The sequence below is a fragment of the Dermacentor andersoni genome, chromosome 5, assembly GCF_023375885.2.
Source record: "Dermacentor andersoni chromosome 5, qqDerAnde1_hic_scaffold, whole genome shotgun sequence".
Taxonomy (NCBI): Eukaryota; Metazoa; Arthropoda; class Arachnida; order Ixodida; family Ixodidae; genus Dermacentor; species Dermacentor andersoni.
In genome coordinates, this window is record NC_092818.1 from 198569916 (window position 1) to 198586858 (window position 16943).

The window sequence follows — 16943 nt, forward strand, 5'->3', positions numbered from 1 at the left end:
AAGCGACACGCGTATTCAACATAATCTGTTTGCCTATCGGCGGCTAATTGGCCCGATCTTCGCACATGCTTTTGCACTTTACGAAATAGTCTTTGCTTTTGTTGCTGTTCCATCTGTCTGCATCGCCTTGTCCTTTAGATCTAGCTGACTGAACCTTGTGCTAACAGAGGCGACCGCCGCAGTGCCGCACTGTGTGTGTTGTTATGGGGATAGGATTTTGTGACTTTCAACAGCATTTGCTTGGAGCTCGAACCAGGTTAACCATCGGAGAGCGTTTAGAAGGGAAGATGTGATTTAAAAACAAGTTATAAAAGTTTAAAGGATGAGTGGCGCGCTCCGAGACAAAAAATACAGAAACATTCAACATGCGTGCACCTGCACGCAAGGGCAGAGAAGATGTGACCACACGTGGTGACTCACTGGCTTTCTTATACCCTCCACCATCCGGACAACCTCATCCTCTCTTGCTCCCTGGTAGAAGGCCTTGTCAGGACACGTAAGGTGATGGGAGGGCAACTACTCCTTGGCGTAGAGGGGTTGAACGTAGGCCATGTCGGGTCAACCTGCACAGAGGGTCATGGAAGGGAGACCACTCCTTGGCATAGAGGGGTTGAACGTAGGACAGAGGGGAGTAAGATCTACACATTCCGCGCATAATCCCGTCACACATACCTGGCGGACAAGTCTTTTCATGTTGACAAGTGTGACAATTAGGAACATGGTGTCCCAGGCGCTTGGCATCTGTTCCATCCATTGCCACACAAAGTGAACCATAACAGAATGCCCCACCGCTGAAGGCGATCCCAATAGGCAGGTAACGACACCTGCTGGCCACACGGATGATGCAGGTCAGTGCTTGTAGTTGTCGTCGGTTATCACACAGCTCTCTTTAGCACGAAATGCTGTGGCTGTTTTTCAACATCGCTCAGTGTCTTGGTCCAAGTCTAGATGCCTTAGAAGGGTCTACAACAATGCCCCCGTTCACAGCATGCATCTGCAGAAATACACTAAGATTCAGCTGCTCAGTGAACAAGTGCGAGACAAATTCTCTCCGTGTTCTGGCAGGCCTATTTCCCACTCACAAGTGACAGTTTTACAGAGCTTGCTGCAGCACTAAATACACGCATGAAGTTATTGTATGCTTCACAAGACATGACTCAACCCAACTGTGCAAACCAAATTAAGACCCTTCCAATCCTACATCAGGAAAAAAAAAGGCACAAGTTTATTAAAACGTTTGAGGATCATTCTCGATCTAGGGTCTTCGACTTAAGACATCGGCATTACCATTGAGAGTCGCTTTCTTATAGCGTAGCTCAAAAGAATATTGCTGCAAAGCGCGACTTCAATGCAGGAGATGGCCATTTTTTTGAAGACGTCTGCAACCATTTGAGAGGACAACGATCCGTTTTGATGACGAACTTCGAGCCCGCAAGATAGCAAGACCATTTTTGAACAGCCCATACAAGACATGCGCACTCTTTCTCAGTAGCACTACAGTCACTGACTGATTTTTCGGACTCCAAAAATTCGGACATGCTCGATTATTCGGTCTGCTTCGCGGCACCGCCATTCTGCACATAGACCGTAATGTATAAACAACTGCCAAAAGTTCGGACACCTTGCAACCTCTCGTCTGATTTTTCGGACACTCCTTGAGCCAACTCGATCGAGAGCACCATGCACTGACTCTGACCGGTGCATGGTTGAACTTTCTGAACGCCATTTTTGTTTTGAACGGAGCCTCCTTGCTGCCCCACGAAGTGGCGCTACTGCAAATCCCTGCTCATCATCATCGTTTCTGCCTGGTTCATGGCCACAGCAGTTTTGGTCTCAGCTTATTAAGCCATGTCAAGACAATCCAGCAGCTGATTTGTTTCTTTCTTCGTGCACGACGCTACAAGTAGGCCACGTTTTTCGTTTGTGCGACTGGTGTCGGCGTGACGGCGTGGTGATGATTGCGTTGTGTGCTGTGTCGAGGTTGTGGTGATCCAATGCGGCATACAGAAATTGGCGTCAAGTGTCTAATGGCACCGACAGTGCCCACGCAGACTGTGCTGGGGAATGCCGGGAGGCCTAGGATTTGTCGCCTTCCAATGTGCTCCCTACTGACACCGAAAATGTTCTGCCGAGACCTGCGCAGTGGTTGCATTGCGATTCCGGACACCATCTCATTTGACAGTTTCGCAGATGCTGGCACTGCTGTACTGACATGCGCAGAACTGGATGGCGGCGAGATCATTCGTCAGGTTTCTGCTGCACCACCGGACGATGACTCCAAGTTGGAAGATGGCGCACCATGTGCTACGCTGCCATCGCATGTGGAGCATGTGCAAGCAGGGACTGTGCTTTCAGCCGCCTATAGTGACCGTACGACCCTCTCCGAGATTCAGGCTTATCTGATTGCAAGTAAACGGAACAGTGTGCAATGGCGCATTCACGATTTCTTCAAGCCTACTGCCGAGCCCGAATAAGTGCATGGAAATAAGGGATTTCTCTTTTTTTTTTCTTAATCTGCTTTTTCGGACACCTGTTTATTCGGACATTTCCGCAGTCCCCGTGAGATCCAAATAAACGGTCGGCGACTGTATATGCCTGTTCTCGATTAGTGAGTTCTTGACTTGCGTAAAGGACAGGGTGTTCATCATTGCTCTGTCTCCCTTTTGGCATAGTATGACGGCCATGCCTTGCTTGCTCGCATCGCATTGAATCACAAGTCCCCTCTTGTAGTCCGGCGATCTTAGCATGGGCTGACTCATCAGCACGCTCTTCAGGGCATTGAAAGAGGGTTCCTTTTTTTTCGTTCCAGAGACCACTCTGTGGCTCCATTTTTCAAAGAGCATCAGTTAGAGCACTAAGCTAGTTCAGAATACCTAGGGACATACCGCTGATATCACCCAGTAACCTTAAGAAAGATTGGATATCGGTCTGTGCGTGGCCGTGAGAAATCTCGTATTGCAGCCACTTTTAGCTCAGAGGGATGGCGACGGCCCTGTTCGATTACTGTATTTACTCTATTCTAACGCGCCCTCGATTGTAATGAACACCCGTTTTCCATGACCTAAAAAAAGACAGAGTATAATACCGCGCACCTTGTGCTTTCATATAGAAATACTATTTTCTCTCATTTGGAAAAAACAGATTTATTCCCTATACACTAAAGTTGCGATGAATAAAAACATAAATGCAAGCGGTGTACCTTGCCGGCAAGATTTTCACTGCGCCGGTACGAGTCGCGTGGGGCAATAGATATCACTTGTCATCGCTATCAGACAACTCCTCATCACTATCAACAGACTAAAGCATTTCATCCTCGGTGCCATCCATGGCATTCGAAATCCCACACTTTAAAGGCCTTGTTGACCATGGCAGACGGGATCGTGCACCATGCATCTTTCACCCATCGAGCAAAGTTCTGCAACGAGGCACGCTTAATTTTATTGGCAGGCGTGAATTCGTGGCGACCACTGACAAGCCATTCGGTGTAGAGCGCCCGAATTCTATCTTTCACTCGCTTGTTCAAACAAACATTGAGCGGCTGGATCTGCGATGTCATGCCATCGGGTATCACGACAAGGTCGGTGTTGCATGCAGCCAGCTTGTCCTTGATGCGCCGGTCAAGGTGCCACCTGAACGCGTCGCGCACAAGCATCTCACGCAGACCCAAACTGCTGCCAGGTCTCATCCGCCAAACGTTATCAATCCAGTCAGGGACGAAGTCCATGGTCATCCAACCTTTTCATTTCCGCGCACAATCACGCCACTTGGAAACACAATTCCTTTCGGGAGCACCTTCCGTCTGAAGATAAGATATGGGGGCAGCTTGCGCCCATCCGCAATGCAACAAAGCATTGCAGTGACTCTAGTTGTTTCGTGGCCGGAAGACAAAATGCGCACTTGCTTCGCCCCCTTCTTTTCAACGGTTGTGGTGGTAGGCATGTCAAAGTAAAGCGGCGTCTGATAGGCATTTCCAATCTGTCCGAAGTTGTAGCCGTTTCTATGATGCAACTTCAAAACGTACCACTGAAAACTGTGCAATTTCTCTTCGCATTTTTCTGGCACTTTTCGGCATATCCCTGTCCACCTCCGAAGAGAAAATCCTTTTCATAAAATTTGATAGCCAGCACCTGCTCGCTTTGAAGTCACTCCGTATTAGCCCTTTCTGTAGGGCTAATTGCACCGTCTGTACTTTGAGCAGATTGGTTGTCACAGGCCGCTATGCCGCTCGATGCTCTTGCACGTATTCCGTGAGCAGCTCTTCTATTTCGGTGAAGCGGCCCTGCTTCAAACAAAGAAAGCAGAGGGGACAGGCATCAAAACATTTTCATCAGACAGAAAGAACTACAGTTGAATTGTCGCTATTGTGAATTAGGCAATAGGTATATTTTTTCTCTCCTCACAGGGTTGATGTGTCAGTTTTGTTTCGTCAAGCAACTGTTACTGCAGGCAATGACAATAAGGCTGGTCATACTGATGGTGATGGTGGTACTTATGGCATGTGAAATGCTTAACGGCCTCTTAAATCGCAAATTGACAAAATATTGTGGGTTACAAGGTAATTATTTTGTGCTGCTGCTAGCACGGAAAAAGGATATTTCACTTGGTATTTCAAATTATATTCAGTGTTTTGAAATTCTCAGTATAAAAATATTTTTACACTAAGACAACAGGCTTTTTGGCTGGAAAACATTGTGATATTTGTTTATCTAAAAAATAAAGCAGTTTATATGAAGTTTGTTGTAACAAGATTTCACTCCATGGGGAGGGGGGGTTAATTAACTGCTTCATGAAAGCTTTGCATCACATTGATTCCAACAGGTGTGTTGAATCTGCTCCTAATTTTTTTTCTTTTCTTTATTAGATGGCGCTCATTTAGTACCAAACACATGCCACAGCTTTCATAAAAGATGTAAAGTCTCTTTAATCCTTTGCTTTTATAACTTTTTTATTATTATATGTTAATAGAAGTATTGATGACATTGTCGGTCCTGAGGCGCTTTTGTTGTTGTGCAGGGCGGCCCGCAAGAACTCTGCCACTGCTGTAGGGCGTTCAGAGAGCTTTCGTCAAAGGGTGAGTGCTTACAGTCTGTTCATTCCATAAAAATAACACCATGAGGGGCTGCCACGTAGCCTAGAATGTTCCTCCCCTCCGCACTCCATCTGAGCCCAGGAAAGTGGATCGGAAAAGCACTGCTACCCATTTGTGCTCCTTGGCAATTGCTGAGCTAAAATGACTGGAATGCACCGGAGTGGAGAGCTGCTTCTCAAAAGAGTTGCTGAGGGATGTTGTTGAGCAGCAATGTTCTCCTTGGTCAAAGGGTAGCACTGTGCTTCACTTAAATGGGTTAAGGAAAATCTTTTCAATTTCAGAACCATTTTGCGAATATGGATGGTAATGTTTGACGTGATTCGGAGCATATCATAAGCTGGAGCAACTTAGTTGTTCAACACACACTCAGCCCTTTTATTTTGTCGCAATCCTTTGGGTTTTCTATTCTTATGGCCTTTTGACATTCGTTTGGACAACGGGTGGTTATTATTGTCCGAACGCCTCTGCAACAAAATTATCTGTGTAACGTAGGATTAATTATGTCCTGGTCTAATTCCTATCTTTCATATGTGTTGTGAGCGCCTCTACAACGAAGGCCGCTACAATGAAGGCCACTACAACGAATTTGCCTGTACAACGAAGAAATTCAGGCGTCCCTGACGGGTCATTTGTTGCATTAGAACAAACGCCATGTAGAGGTGCTGCCATTGCCCCTCACAGATGCACCGAGGTGTGCTCTGTACAAGCAATAAGGCTTACACTATGATGCAAAAGTAGTCCTTTCACACTTCTCCAGGAATTGCTGTGTGTCGCAAATGATGATAACATAATGTAATGTTTAAGTGACTACCAACGACATTGACATCTGCATCATTTTCACCCTAGCTGGCTTTGAAGGCCTCCTTCAAAGCCAGCTAGGGTGAAAATGATGCACATGTCAATGAAGGCAAGAGTTATAAAGAGTCTGTAAATGAGCCAAGAATTTTGATGGCAAGGGAAGCGTTAGTGGCTTGCGACAGTCTCTAGATTTACCTGGGCAAATCCTGTATTCCGCTGCAAAGCATGATGAGAACCTCAATGCAACTCACACATTCTGTCGAACCAAGTGTGCACAATCAAATTAGCTACTTATCTCGCTAAGTCTCTCTTGAATTCATGTTAAATAAAAGTTTTCTTTTATTAAGCTTCCTGAACCTACTCTATTGTGAGCAGTACGATGCACAACCTTTACAGCAAAGTGACCTGTATGCTGAAGGAATTCAGAGGACTCAAGCTCTTTGTTACAAAGGCATTTGACTTTCGTAGGCTATGAATCGAATATAGAATCAAGTCACGAAAGAAGAAAATGGAATATATTCCAATATTGAACAGCGAAAATTTTCAACAAAATTTACTTCTTGCAAATTTCAGGCAAGAAAATAAGGTGCTTCACATGCTCAAGGGTCTCCTAGCCATGCACAACAAGAATGTAGCAACCTACCAGCAACTTAGGTATATAGGAATCAATACTATGTACAGTACGTTCGGCATTTATTAAAGGGAACGCCAAATTAGTACAGTCAAACCTAATGTACGAATTAACTGCCAATGCCACTTTAGAAGCTACTTATGAGTCGGAAAAGAACTACGTCGTGATGCTCTCAAACAAGCACACTCAGACAGGCTTTATTTGCGGGCAGGCAGCAAAAAATTGGTGCTCTTCACTTGCCACGACATATTCGAACTCGGTAAGGTCGCGAGCAAGTTTGTCCACGAGGCCCCGCTTCTCTGCGAAAGCTCGCGTGACGCTCAAAGCATGCGCCACGTCAGATATTGAAGGGCCGTCGTCCACTTCCACATCGTCATTGTCGTCATGAAGGTGGGCAAGGTGCGATGGCGGAAACAATGTCGCTCTCCGAGAACTCCGAAGATGTAACAATGTCGACTTCTTGATAACATAAAGATGACACGCTGCAGCAAGGACCGTTGAACACCACGACTGGCCGAATGAAAAAAAAAGAAATTCACGCAGGAACTTCTCTGGGAGTTGTCTATGTGTAAGCATTGTGCGACTTGTTCATCTCCATGCAGCCTGGTGTCATTATCAATGTTACGAAACTTGATCCGGCCAGTACAAATAAACGACAGCGCTGTGGCGACACGAACTGGTGCGCACGGCAGCGCAAGGTGCATTTATAATGCAAGCAAAGTACTGCAGGTGGCGGCGCCCTGTGCGCTGATGACGTTCCGATCATTATAAGTCGTTATTGCTCATTAGCGCCTTATCCATCCATCTCGAACCATTATGAACCATGATCAAACGTACACCGGCGGCTCGTGCATATATAGAACGGCCACATGGACTGTATCTTGAAAACTATCTGCGATGTGGACAGAGGGTGCCAACTAGCTCCGCATGCTGCGTTTCCACCACTGCGCGCTGAAGAGAGACACGCGGGCCCAAATCTTGAAACCTATCTGCGAAAGGGGCATGGTGTGGCTTGTGCCGAGATCTTCATGAGTGCTGTGTTCTCGCTGCCTTGTTCACATTTAAGCGACATAGCGTGAAGGTACAGTCGCTCACTGCTGCGGCTTTATCTTGAAAGTGGTGGTCTTACAGGACGGACAGACGGAGGAACATTTTTCTCGTTGGCTAAGCATAGAAATGCCTATGCATTAAAAAAATTTGCTTCTGCACGGTTACTACTTGAATTAGATTGGATTCGGTTTGACAGCGACAGCGAATTCGCACCCCTACCGGCAGCTTCTTTGCGTTACCGGAAGTGAATCTTGGAGGCCATGCTTTTATGCCCTGCAATCGGCAACAGCTGAATGAGCAGGAACTGCGCCATGGTGGCCATGTTTAAACATTGCTATCGCTGACTGCTGTCGTCCAGGTGACGCAACTCGAGAATCAAACATCTGCACACACAAGATTTTGCCAATTTTCTGCCTATGCATGTAGAACAAGAAAGAAAATAGTACGCACTAACCGTTTGGTGGGCACTGACCAATTAAGGCTTAAGCGACCAGCCAATACATGGGGTTCTAGGTGGGGGAATCTTCACGACTACATTTAAACTGCAATTGCACATTAGGCCGGGACGTATTAACGAGATTCGACTGTATGCTAGTGCTGATTATAGCTCGGGTCAAGTGTATGAAAATATCGAACATATTTTCTTTTATCAATAGAATTTTTCTTGAATAGGCTCAAGTGCTTTCTTTCTCTGAAACTAATGAATTAGAGACATGCTGTTGTACTAGTAGACCTGTGTTTTGCAGCAATCTTTTATTTATTGCATAGAAAGCTTTGCTTTAAAGTTTTCCCCCAGTATACACAAGGGCTTTCCTATCTTTACGGCAGGTAAGTTATTGTAAGACCAATCTGCTAACAGACTAAAAGAACCATGTATCACGAGACTCGATCACCTCACCAAGCATAGCCAGCACCGATGGTAAAGAGCAAGCGGCATCCACGCCGCTACTTGGTTTCCAATAAAGGTGGGTTTACAGTTGTGGGAATGCTGCTACAATTGCTCCACTCTGTTACATTCCATTAAAGCTGCTACATCCATGCTACAAACAAGAGAAACTGCTTTAAAGGCAGAAAACGTATACAATGTCACTAAAAGCCGCTGGAGGCAAAGCTGCTCCAAGATGAGCCTCACAGTGCAATCTCGAAGGCCACTACAAAGAGGAGTTGTGGTCAATGCCAAGCAGCGGTTTCCACCACCCTAACAAAGCATTCCCTCATATATCCTGCCATTCATAAAGCTAATTGAGCTAAAGGATCACTGAGCTAATCCAATGCACAGCACGCTTGTGCGTGTTTGCTGTCTGTCATTAGAAAACTCTGTGCATCATATTTGCAGGTCTTGTGTAGTCTGGGGATGAAATTTATTCTGTCAGCCCTAGCAGGGCGTGCACTGCTCATTCCGTGTTGTTGGTGTGTCACGCATTTGCACTTCATACCACTGGTGTGGCCTTGGTGGGAGACCTCAAGGGACTGTGTGAACTTCGTGCATTTGGGCCATGGCGCTCGGCAAACTGAAACTTACCCCATTGCATGTTATTAGTTGCTTTGCTGTGTCACGTTTATCTGTGTCCACTTGTAATGCAATGGATTTGTAGCTCTGCCATTTTACTACCTAGATGACTTGAGGCGTAAAATAACATTGCTTAAAGTGGCCATCCTGCATACCACAGGACACTATTGCTGTGTGGTTGTTTTTTATGCGTGTGTGTGGCTTGCTTTGCCACTGGGGATACTCAGTATTTTCTTTTTTGAGCATGTAGGTTTACTTGGTGTGGCTGCGTGATGGTTGTAATTTGTTTGTGTGTGGTTGCATATGAAGATTATCTTTCTCGAGAATTTTCGTAATGTGTTCTGGCACACTGGAACCATTTTTAACATGCAGAAATATTGTCCGGCTGACAACGATTCCGAATCATCTTTATTTATGCTACAAAATCTGCTTCAAATCGTCATTTTTGCTCCTAGAAAGCATGCTCCAAAATGCTGTTGGCCATTCCCATCACTGGGCTCGTAATGACAAAGTCGCACGGAGGAAGGCCTATCTGACCTCTCGAGCTCTTATTGTTTGATATGCACGCAGGCTGAGGTTGGCGCTCCCTTCATACTTCATTAGGTGGCCTTCCATCAGGCCCGTAATTATCGAAGACAGAGAGAAAGAAGAAAAAAAAGGGGGGGGGGGGGGGGGGCGGGCTGCGGTTTAACCGAGTAGTCTCGCCAATCTCAAAGCCTTTATAGTTTCTCGCCGCGTCTTCGCTGTTCTGCTGAACATTTCGTATGAGCAGCCCGCCCCCTGAAGCGACTTCAGAGGCAGCCATGGCGGGGAAGCCGTGCCGACGTGAGCGGAAGCCGTCGTGCGTGCGTGGCACAATAGCGGGATTTCGCCTGCTGCTGGGGCCGCTGTATGCGCTCCGGATTGCGCAAGCACCGGCGGCTGCTGCGGCCGGCAGTAGTTAGGCCAGCGGCGAGCCCGTGACGTGCGCCATTGATCGATTGGGGACGACGTGCCTGGAAAAGAGAAGAAAAAAAAATCTCCCTATCTTTGCTCCTTCCCCTTCATCTTTGCTCCTTCCCCTTCATCAGTGGAACAGCAGCGCGTTTCCTTGTCCGCTCGCCGTCGGGTACCGTACTGACGCAGCTCCCTTTCCTCACATTTAGACGCTTTATTTGCGCTTTATTTGCGCTTTATCTTTATTTGCGGTCAATATGATATGCAGTAAATACCAACTAGGCCAAAGTGAAGTTCTTCTGGAAACTATAGGGCGCGGCTCTTTTACGATCACGCTCATATTAAAGGCAAAACAGCTTTCGATGGCCTGCTTGCATGTAACGAAAATATATTGTAGCTTCACTTCACACGTCGGTGACTCGTATACAAGGTCTCTCGCATCCCATGTATCTGATTTTTGTTAAAACACCAGGCTCGCCTTGGCTATTACAGGTAAACTAGCTTGGCATTACATTGAGTGCACACGTTTTGGTCTATATTTAACGGAAACGTAGACGTCGGAAACTGTGTCAGCTGTTATAATTGCACGGCTCTTGTATTCGCGTCAACACGGTACGTCGTGCTTTTAAAAGCGGTACGTGCGGCTTCTCCAACCGCTGCCACGCTGGTGTACTTACGTCGCTCTTCCGAGGTGAGAGTATGGTGCAGAATGTCCCTCACATTTTAGTGCTGGCTTCAGCGCTGAAGGCAAGCGGGGCTGCGGTCGTCGCTTCCGAGTCTCCGGCATCACATTGGGTCTCCCGGAAACTCGTAGACGGCGCGGTCGCCTGCATTTTGCGCGCCGCCGAAGGCCGCTGGCGTGAACTTACTGGAGAAAAGTTTTGAGCCGGGGTCTGCCCGTCGTCCACGAGGCTGAGTACCGCAGCTGCGCCAAGGACACACGATCTCCGACGTCAGTTGCGTGCTGTGTGACACGTTACACGCCGCTGCGACGGCGTTCTGGTCGACGTGCATGACAGAATGTGGTGTCATGTATGGGCTTCGTCAAAACTGCTCTTGGTGCATCCTTGGCGTAGAAACATCCGGCGCTTGCCAAGCTGCGGGGGTTGCACGTGCGAGGGCCTGCACGATGGTCAGCTACATATATATTCACGCTTGCTGACCAGAAATTGCCGGGAGTGCACCATTAAAGGGGCGCCAAATCAGTTTAAACTGATAAAATATTATTTGAAAGCTCTATTTTTTTTTTAATTTCGGCTAGGCGATTATTAGACGAGAAAATGAAGGCCAAACTTCCTTTCTTTGAAATTCGCGCTGAAATTCCAACATAGGTACGTCAACGAGACGTCATGTATTTCATATCATAAGAACCCAACAAACAAAGAGACCAAAGACAACATAGGGGAAGTTACTTGTACTATTTGAGTTAAAGGAGTACTGACACAAAATTTTGAAGTCTATTTAACATGTGAGATCGATTTATGTTGGCATGTGGACACACATCGTCTGTGAAATATCAATGGCGAATATAGCTTAGAACATATTTAAAATCAACTTTAAAGTACGTGCGCGCAGTCAATCGCAAAACGCAGCACCTTGCAACATCGACATCAAGGAAGGATTGTAAACAACCGAAAAAAACGCTACGTCAGGAGTTCGCGCTGCCGTCGGGGCGGGCCCGGCGAGCAAGTGTGTCGCCGTTCCGATCGTCCCGGTGTTCTTTTTACAACGAAACTGTATTTTTGTTTTCCGTGAACAAAAGCTATCATCAATGACTCATACCCCCGTGAGCATTCATACTCCCGTAAGCAAGCAAAAAATGCAATGGCTCATAGCCCCGCAAGGCAGAGGCTAGAAGCACTCGGCAAAGTGAAGCGAACAGTGCTCAAGTTCTTTCTAATCACGCATACAACATACAGAACAGCATGTCGAAAACTGTCATCATCAATGGCTCATACCCCCGTAAGCAAACAAAGAATACAATGACTGTCCCGTAAGGTTCATGGCTACTCACTCTGCGTGAATTAGCTGCGGTGACACTGCGCCTGTTGTCGTTGATTTCAATGTGGATGTGTCAGTACCGAAAAGGGAGCGGTTGACGCGTTCCGTATCGCAGACATATTCCTTGCGATAACACACCGATTCGACCCAGCCGACCACCCAGCGGCGTACGTGCATCGATTTGACATTATCAAAGAATGTGATTGCAGTTGCGAGTGAAATAATGACCACCGATCAAGACAATAAATAAGTGTGCGTACCTTTCGTCACGATGACCACCCATCAAGACAATAAACGAGATCGTACCTTTGTTCAGTATTATGTCTCACCTGCGTGTCGTGTGCTAAACAGCTTCGCTGGTCAACGATCTTCACAGAGTGGAATGGCTCAGGTTACAGCGATGCCGTGCATGGCTAGGGTTCTCTGCATTTTTTTTTTTTTCGCCGCTGACGGTGGCACACGGAACGACTAGAATTTGTTTCTGGCACGAAATAAGTTGTAAAGTGACCTCGAAAGTGTGCATGTTATAAAACGTTGCGCGAAATAGCAAATCGTTGGCGTGATCTTGGCTCGCAAGCGGTCAGCGCAGCCGCCGCAGCAATTCTCTCTGCGAAGCGGTTCGCCTGCCTAGCATGTTTTCTCATCGCCACCAACGGCGTCGGGTAAGCTAATTGTATTGTCACTCATGGGCGACATAAATGTGCAGATGTTGATTGTGTTGACGAACATAGGTGCTTTATTTCGAGCTGCGGACGGATCGCAAGGGCCGCCGGCCTCGGATCCGACGGCCAGTGAGCTAGGCCCCAGCTCGCCTGGCTTCCTCTTTCGCTACCGTCGGCGTCGATAAGCGCCAGGAGTGGTCCGAGTTCGCGCGCGCTACTGGACGCTTAGAATGAACTCCGTTGAAGAGCAGCCAGATTTGCTCGTTTCATTTTGAGCGTGCCTGGTGTAAACAAAACCCACCGAGCTTAGAGCAGTCTGATGTTCTTCCACCAAGACTACGTACCCCCAAGCCTGATGCTGTGCCGACTTCTACCCCGCCGTGTGGCCTGCTCCGGAATATGCTTCATTCCCAAAGCGCCCTCGACCATAGTGAGAAGCTCTATGCTCTCGACGAATGGTTCGTACTGGTAGCAGTGCGTACGCATATTGATAGCTGTCGCTGGCTGCACTTCCGAGTCGCTGCTTTGTAGTGGATCCACTCAAAAGCGTTTGGCCACGTCTAACACGGCGGCGACTCCCGCCTGCAGAAAATGGTCGCCGCTGTACGACGAAGGCGTAGGCGACGATGATGGCGAGGACATCCCAAAGCACGTGCAGACGAACTAAGAACACGAAGCTCGCGCGGCGGCGAGCGCACTAGCACGTCACAGTTTTGTGCGGTCATGGGGCGAGCGGTGTTTACAATCCTTTTTTTGTCCTCTCATTGCTCTTTGAAACCGAAACTTGAACTGATCGCTACAAACAAGACTCCGAATAATTACCTGTCGCGCTCCGAAGCAAATGATGTTTCGTGCCGTAAATTACTGGGTCATTTACTTATTGCAGCAGAAAAATCAAGATGGAAATTTTTTTCTTTGGTACTCCTTTAAATGAGTACTGACACCAAATTTTGAAGTGGAGATAGCGCGTGACATTGATTTATGTGAGCACACATACATCGTCTGCAAAATTTCAACCGAGAATATAGCTTAAAACATAATTAAAAACAATGTTAAAGTATCTTCACGCAGCCAACCGCAAAACGCAACACCTCGCGACATCGACATCTAGGAAGGATTGTAAACAACCGAGAAACTGCTACGTCACGAATTTTCGTTGGCTACCATGCTGCGTTCACGTGTTCTAAGTTGTTGCTTGTAGTGGGACGCTCTCCGTGTCGCTACAACTGCAAGTTTAACCGGCTGTTTGTCCTTCGACGCCGATTTGTCGTGTCTTACCATTGAACGTGGCCGATGCAGAGGTCTTAAGGTTCGTCCAGAGTTGTCGCCGGCCGCAATATACCGAGTCGCTGCTTTCTAGAGGGTCGAATAGAATGTGGTTGACCACGTCTAATACGTTGGCGACTCCCGCCTGAAGGAAATCGTCGCCGCTGGGCGACGATGGTGGCAAGGACACCGCAGAGCACGTGCAGGCGTAGCAGATGAACTATACTTTGTTTCAAACACAGCAGTCAACGCTGTGGTAGCTACGCGAGATCTTCGGTCAAGAAAACTTATCACTCTGCGCGTTCCGTCTGTGCATCGCTGTGCACAACAGCGTTCGCTCGTGCGAGCAAGCACGTGAGACTCCTCCCAACGGGTTGCAGATTTTAAAAATATGAAAAAACAAAACCAAATAAAGCTGATCTAAAAACAACGCATTAGCGGCCGTATACCATAGTGTGTTTGTTTATAAGGATTAAAACTTGTTTCATTCAATATTGAGCCTATATATAAACAACAGCTGCACACAGTTGCGGTTAAAAAACGTCGAACTATATCCAAATGCAAACGAAGCTTTGCAAGAAGTTTCTTGCTGCCGCCCGAGCTTTTCTCCCCCGAGGTCCCGCCTCCTCTCTCTCCGAAGACACGGACTTCCCATTGCCATTAGTTACTTATGCAGATGTATTACAGCACTTGCGCTTATCGCGATGGAAATACCCGGGCCCGACCAAGGGATTACATAAATCAGAAGAATGTCATTTACGAATGTTACAAACTATGTCATTTAATAACCCAGTCAAGCTACATGCTATTATGCCACAATCCTTTTCGGCCGAGTGTAAATTCTGCGGGCAGAAAGATTCGTACCGTATGGTATGGGCCTGCTAAGGTCTTAGATGCTATACAACAGCCAACGTGGGAAGGATTGGGATGCGGCCCTGTTCAGCTCAACCCTCGAGGACCAACAAGCCCCTCGTGGAAAGAGCCAGGGCGGCGTCCTTAGCCAGCGCAATTCCGGAATAAGAATCCCACCACCCTTCTCCTAACTCCCCTCCCCTTTTCCTTTGAATAAAACGTTTTCATCATCATCATCTAGCCTCCACAGCGTTGACTGCTATGTAAGGAACGGAGCATAGCAACACGAAACTCCCGCGCCAGCGTGCGGCGCGCGCTGGTGTGCGCGTCAGAGCATACGTCAGAGGTTCTTGCGACCACGTGCCCAGCTGTGCTTACATTCCTTCTCTGGCCCATCTCGTTGCTCTGTGAAGTTGAAACTTGGTCTGGTCGCTACGAACAAACGCGCTTTGAAGTAAATGAACGTTCGTGCCGTAATTACTGGTTCACCAGCTACATATTAAAGCAGAAAAAACCAGATCGATATTTTTGTGTCAGTACTCCTTAACGCCTGCTTCACCTCCGCTGCGGGTCGGCCCGGTATTGCATTATCTTCGGAATCGGCTTAAGTATGGGGAGGAATTCTCGATAGACGCACGCTATCTTTCCAGAACCTAGCCATATACAGCTTCGCTGTAAAAAAGGTTTGCTATATGTTTCGCACACGCTAAATGTGCAGTGCACTGCTGCACTGGGTTTAATTTAACGGAGACTGGCTTGCAAAAGTTATAACAGAAACTTTGCCTGCAAGTATTAATAAAACTACAGTACTTGCCTCGCAAAGAACAGTGTGTTTCGAAGCGGCGAAGTCTTTGCTTCCGATGTTGTGCAGCCATTGTTTTCGCCGCGTGACGTGCCGTTTTCCTCGGTGGTTTTGTAAACAACGCGAGACCTTTTTCCGGCATGCGCGGCATTGAAAAGTGCAGCGACCAGGTATTCTTCCGGCAAACGAAGCTTACTTCGTTTGCAGAACGCACGTGCGCCGTGGCAGCGCCATCAACACGTGGCAGGCGAATGGCGGCCGGCAAAAAGAAAATGTGAAAAAAAAAAGCTAGAAGTTTTATGACGTCTCCTTGACGTGAGAGTCAGCTGATAGAGCGATTTCGCGTGCCGCAGCCAATCAACGTGCGGGAAGCGCCGGCGCGGCGACAGCGAAGAGGACTGCGCGCGTTGAGGTTGTGGCGGAGTGTCGCTACTTTCCAGAATAAAGGGGTTTTACCCCGCCGGACTTCCGACCAGTCATGTTCCCGACCGGTCATGTTCCATGCAGGGTATTTTCCCTTTTTCGGGGAATTTTCGGCCACAATTTTGGACGAAAGGTAAAAAGGGCATCTTTGCGATATTGCAGGGAATTTCGAGATTGATGAAGTCAATATTAGAATTGTACCTTTGAGTAAGCCATCACCTTTACAAACGACGCGGGTCTTGGCACATCCGGCTCACAAAGGCGACAATGAATCGGACACCGGGAACGCTCCCCTCCGCGTACGTCAGGGGCCTGCGCCACGTGCTAACAAAGAGAGACTGTAGGCCGCCCCATGCTGCTGCTGCTGGCCCACGTTTTAGTCGCCTCTGAAGAAGGGGCCGAACTGGTCCCGAAACGTTGGGTTTCAAATAAATTATTGGTTGGAGTTAATAATTTTTCAACTCTTGTTCCCAACCAGACGGACTTCCGTCGAAGATAGTTTCATTCATATCCTTTTCAGTGCAGGGGGCAAAATTAATTATTAAAATTGCAGTCGGTCGCCTTCAAGTTTTAATAGTCTTTCTTTTTTAAAAGCTGGTATGATGTTTCGGTATAAAACGCGAACTGCAATTTGTTGCGTCAATATTCGATAAGGTGACCTACTCAGAATCGCTAAAAAGCTGCAAGCCACCTGTATTAGTTGATGCCTTAAAGCTCCACCTACGCGCAATATATGTCGGGAAAGGACATTAGAAAGTGCCTCAGTAGAAATTGAGTTCTCGCATTGGCTATATATATATATATCTGTACATGATCATCATCATGTGGGGTTCATATGGGGTTCTTCTTCATCGCTTGTGGGGCTGGCTCTCGAGTGTGATCCGTGCTGTGGGCGTGGTCGGTTCGCCGCATCATTGACGCGG

General features: G+C 47.4%; 1 protein-coding gene and 1 long non-coding RNA gene across 9 annotated transcripts in view; one reads left to right on the forward strand and one right to left on the reverse strand.

The window, feature by feature from the left end:
• The window catches only part of LOC126531831 (rho guanine nucleotide exchange factor 11-like), a 251734-nt gene that overhangs the window by 133970 nt on the left and 100821 nt on the right, over positions 1–16943 (forward strand). For all 8 annotated transcript variants that reach the window (XM_050179572.3, XM_050179576.3, XM_050179571.3 and 5 more), the window contains one exon: positions 5014–5071. In XM_050179572.3, the coding sequence (XP_050035529.2) occupies positions 5014–5071 (58 nt within the window). The remainder of the gene's footprint in view (positions 1–5013; positions 5072–16943) is intronic.
• Positions 9749–13119, reverse strand: LOC129385191 (uncharacterized). Its single transcript, XR_008612786.1, has 3 exons — positions 12029–13119; positions 10884–11136; positions 9749–10073 (listed from the first exon to the last, which is right to left on the reverse strand). It is a non-coding gene; the product is annotated as an uncharacterized lncRNA (long non-coding RNA).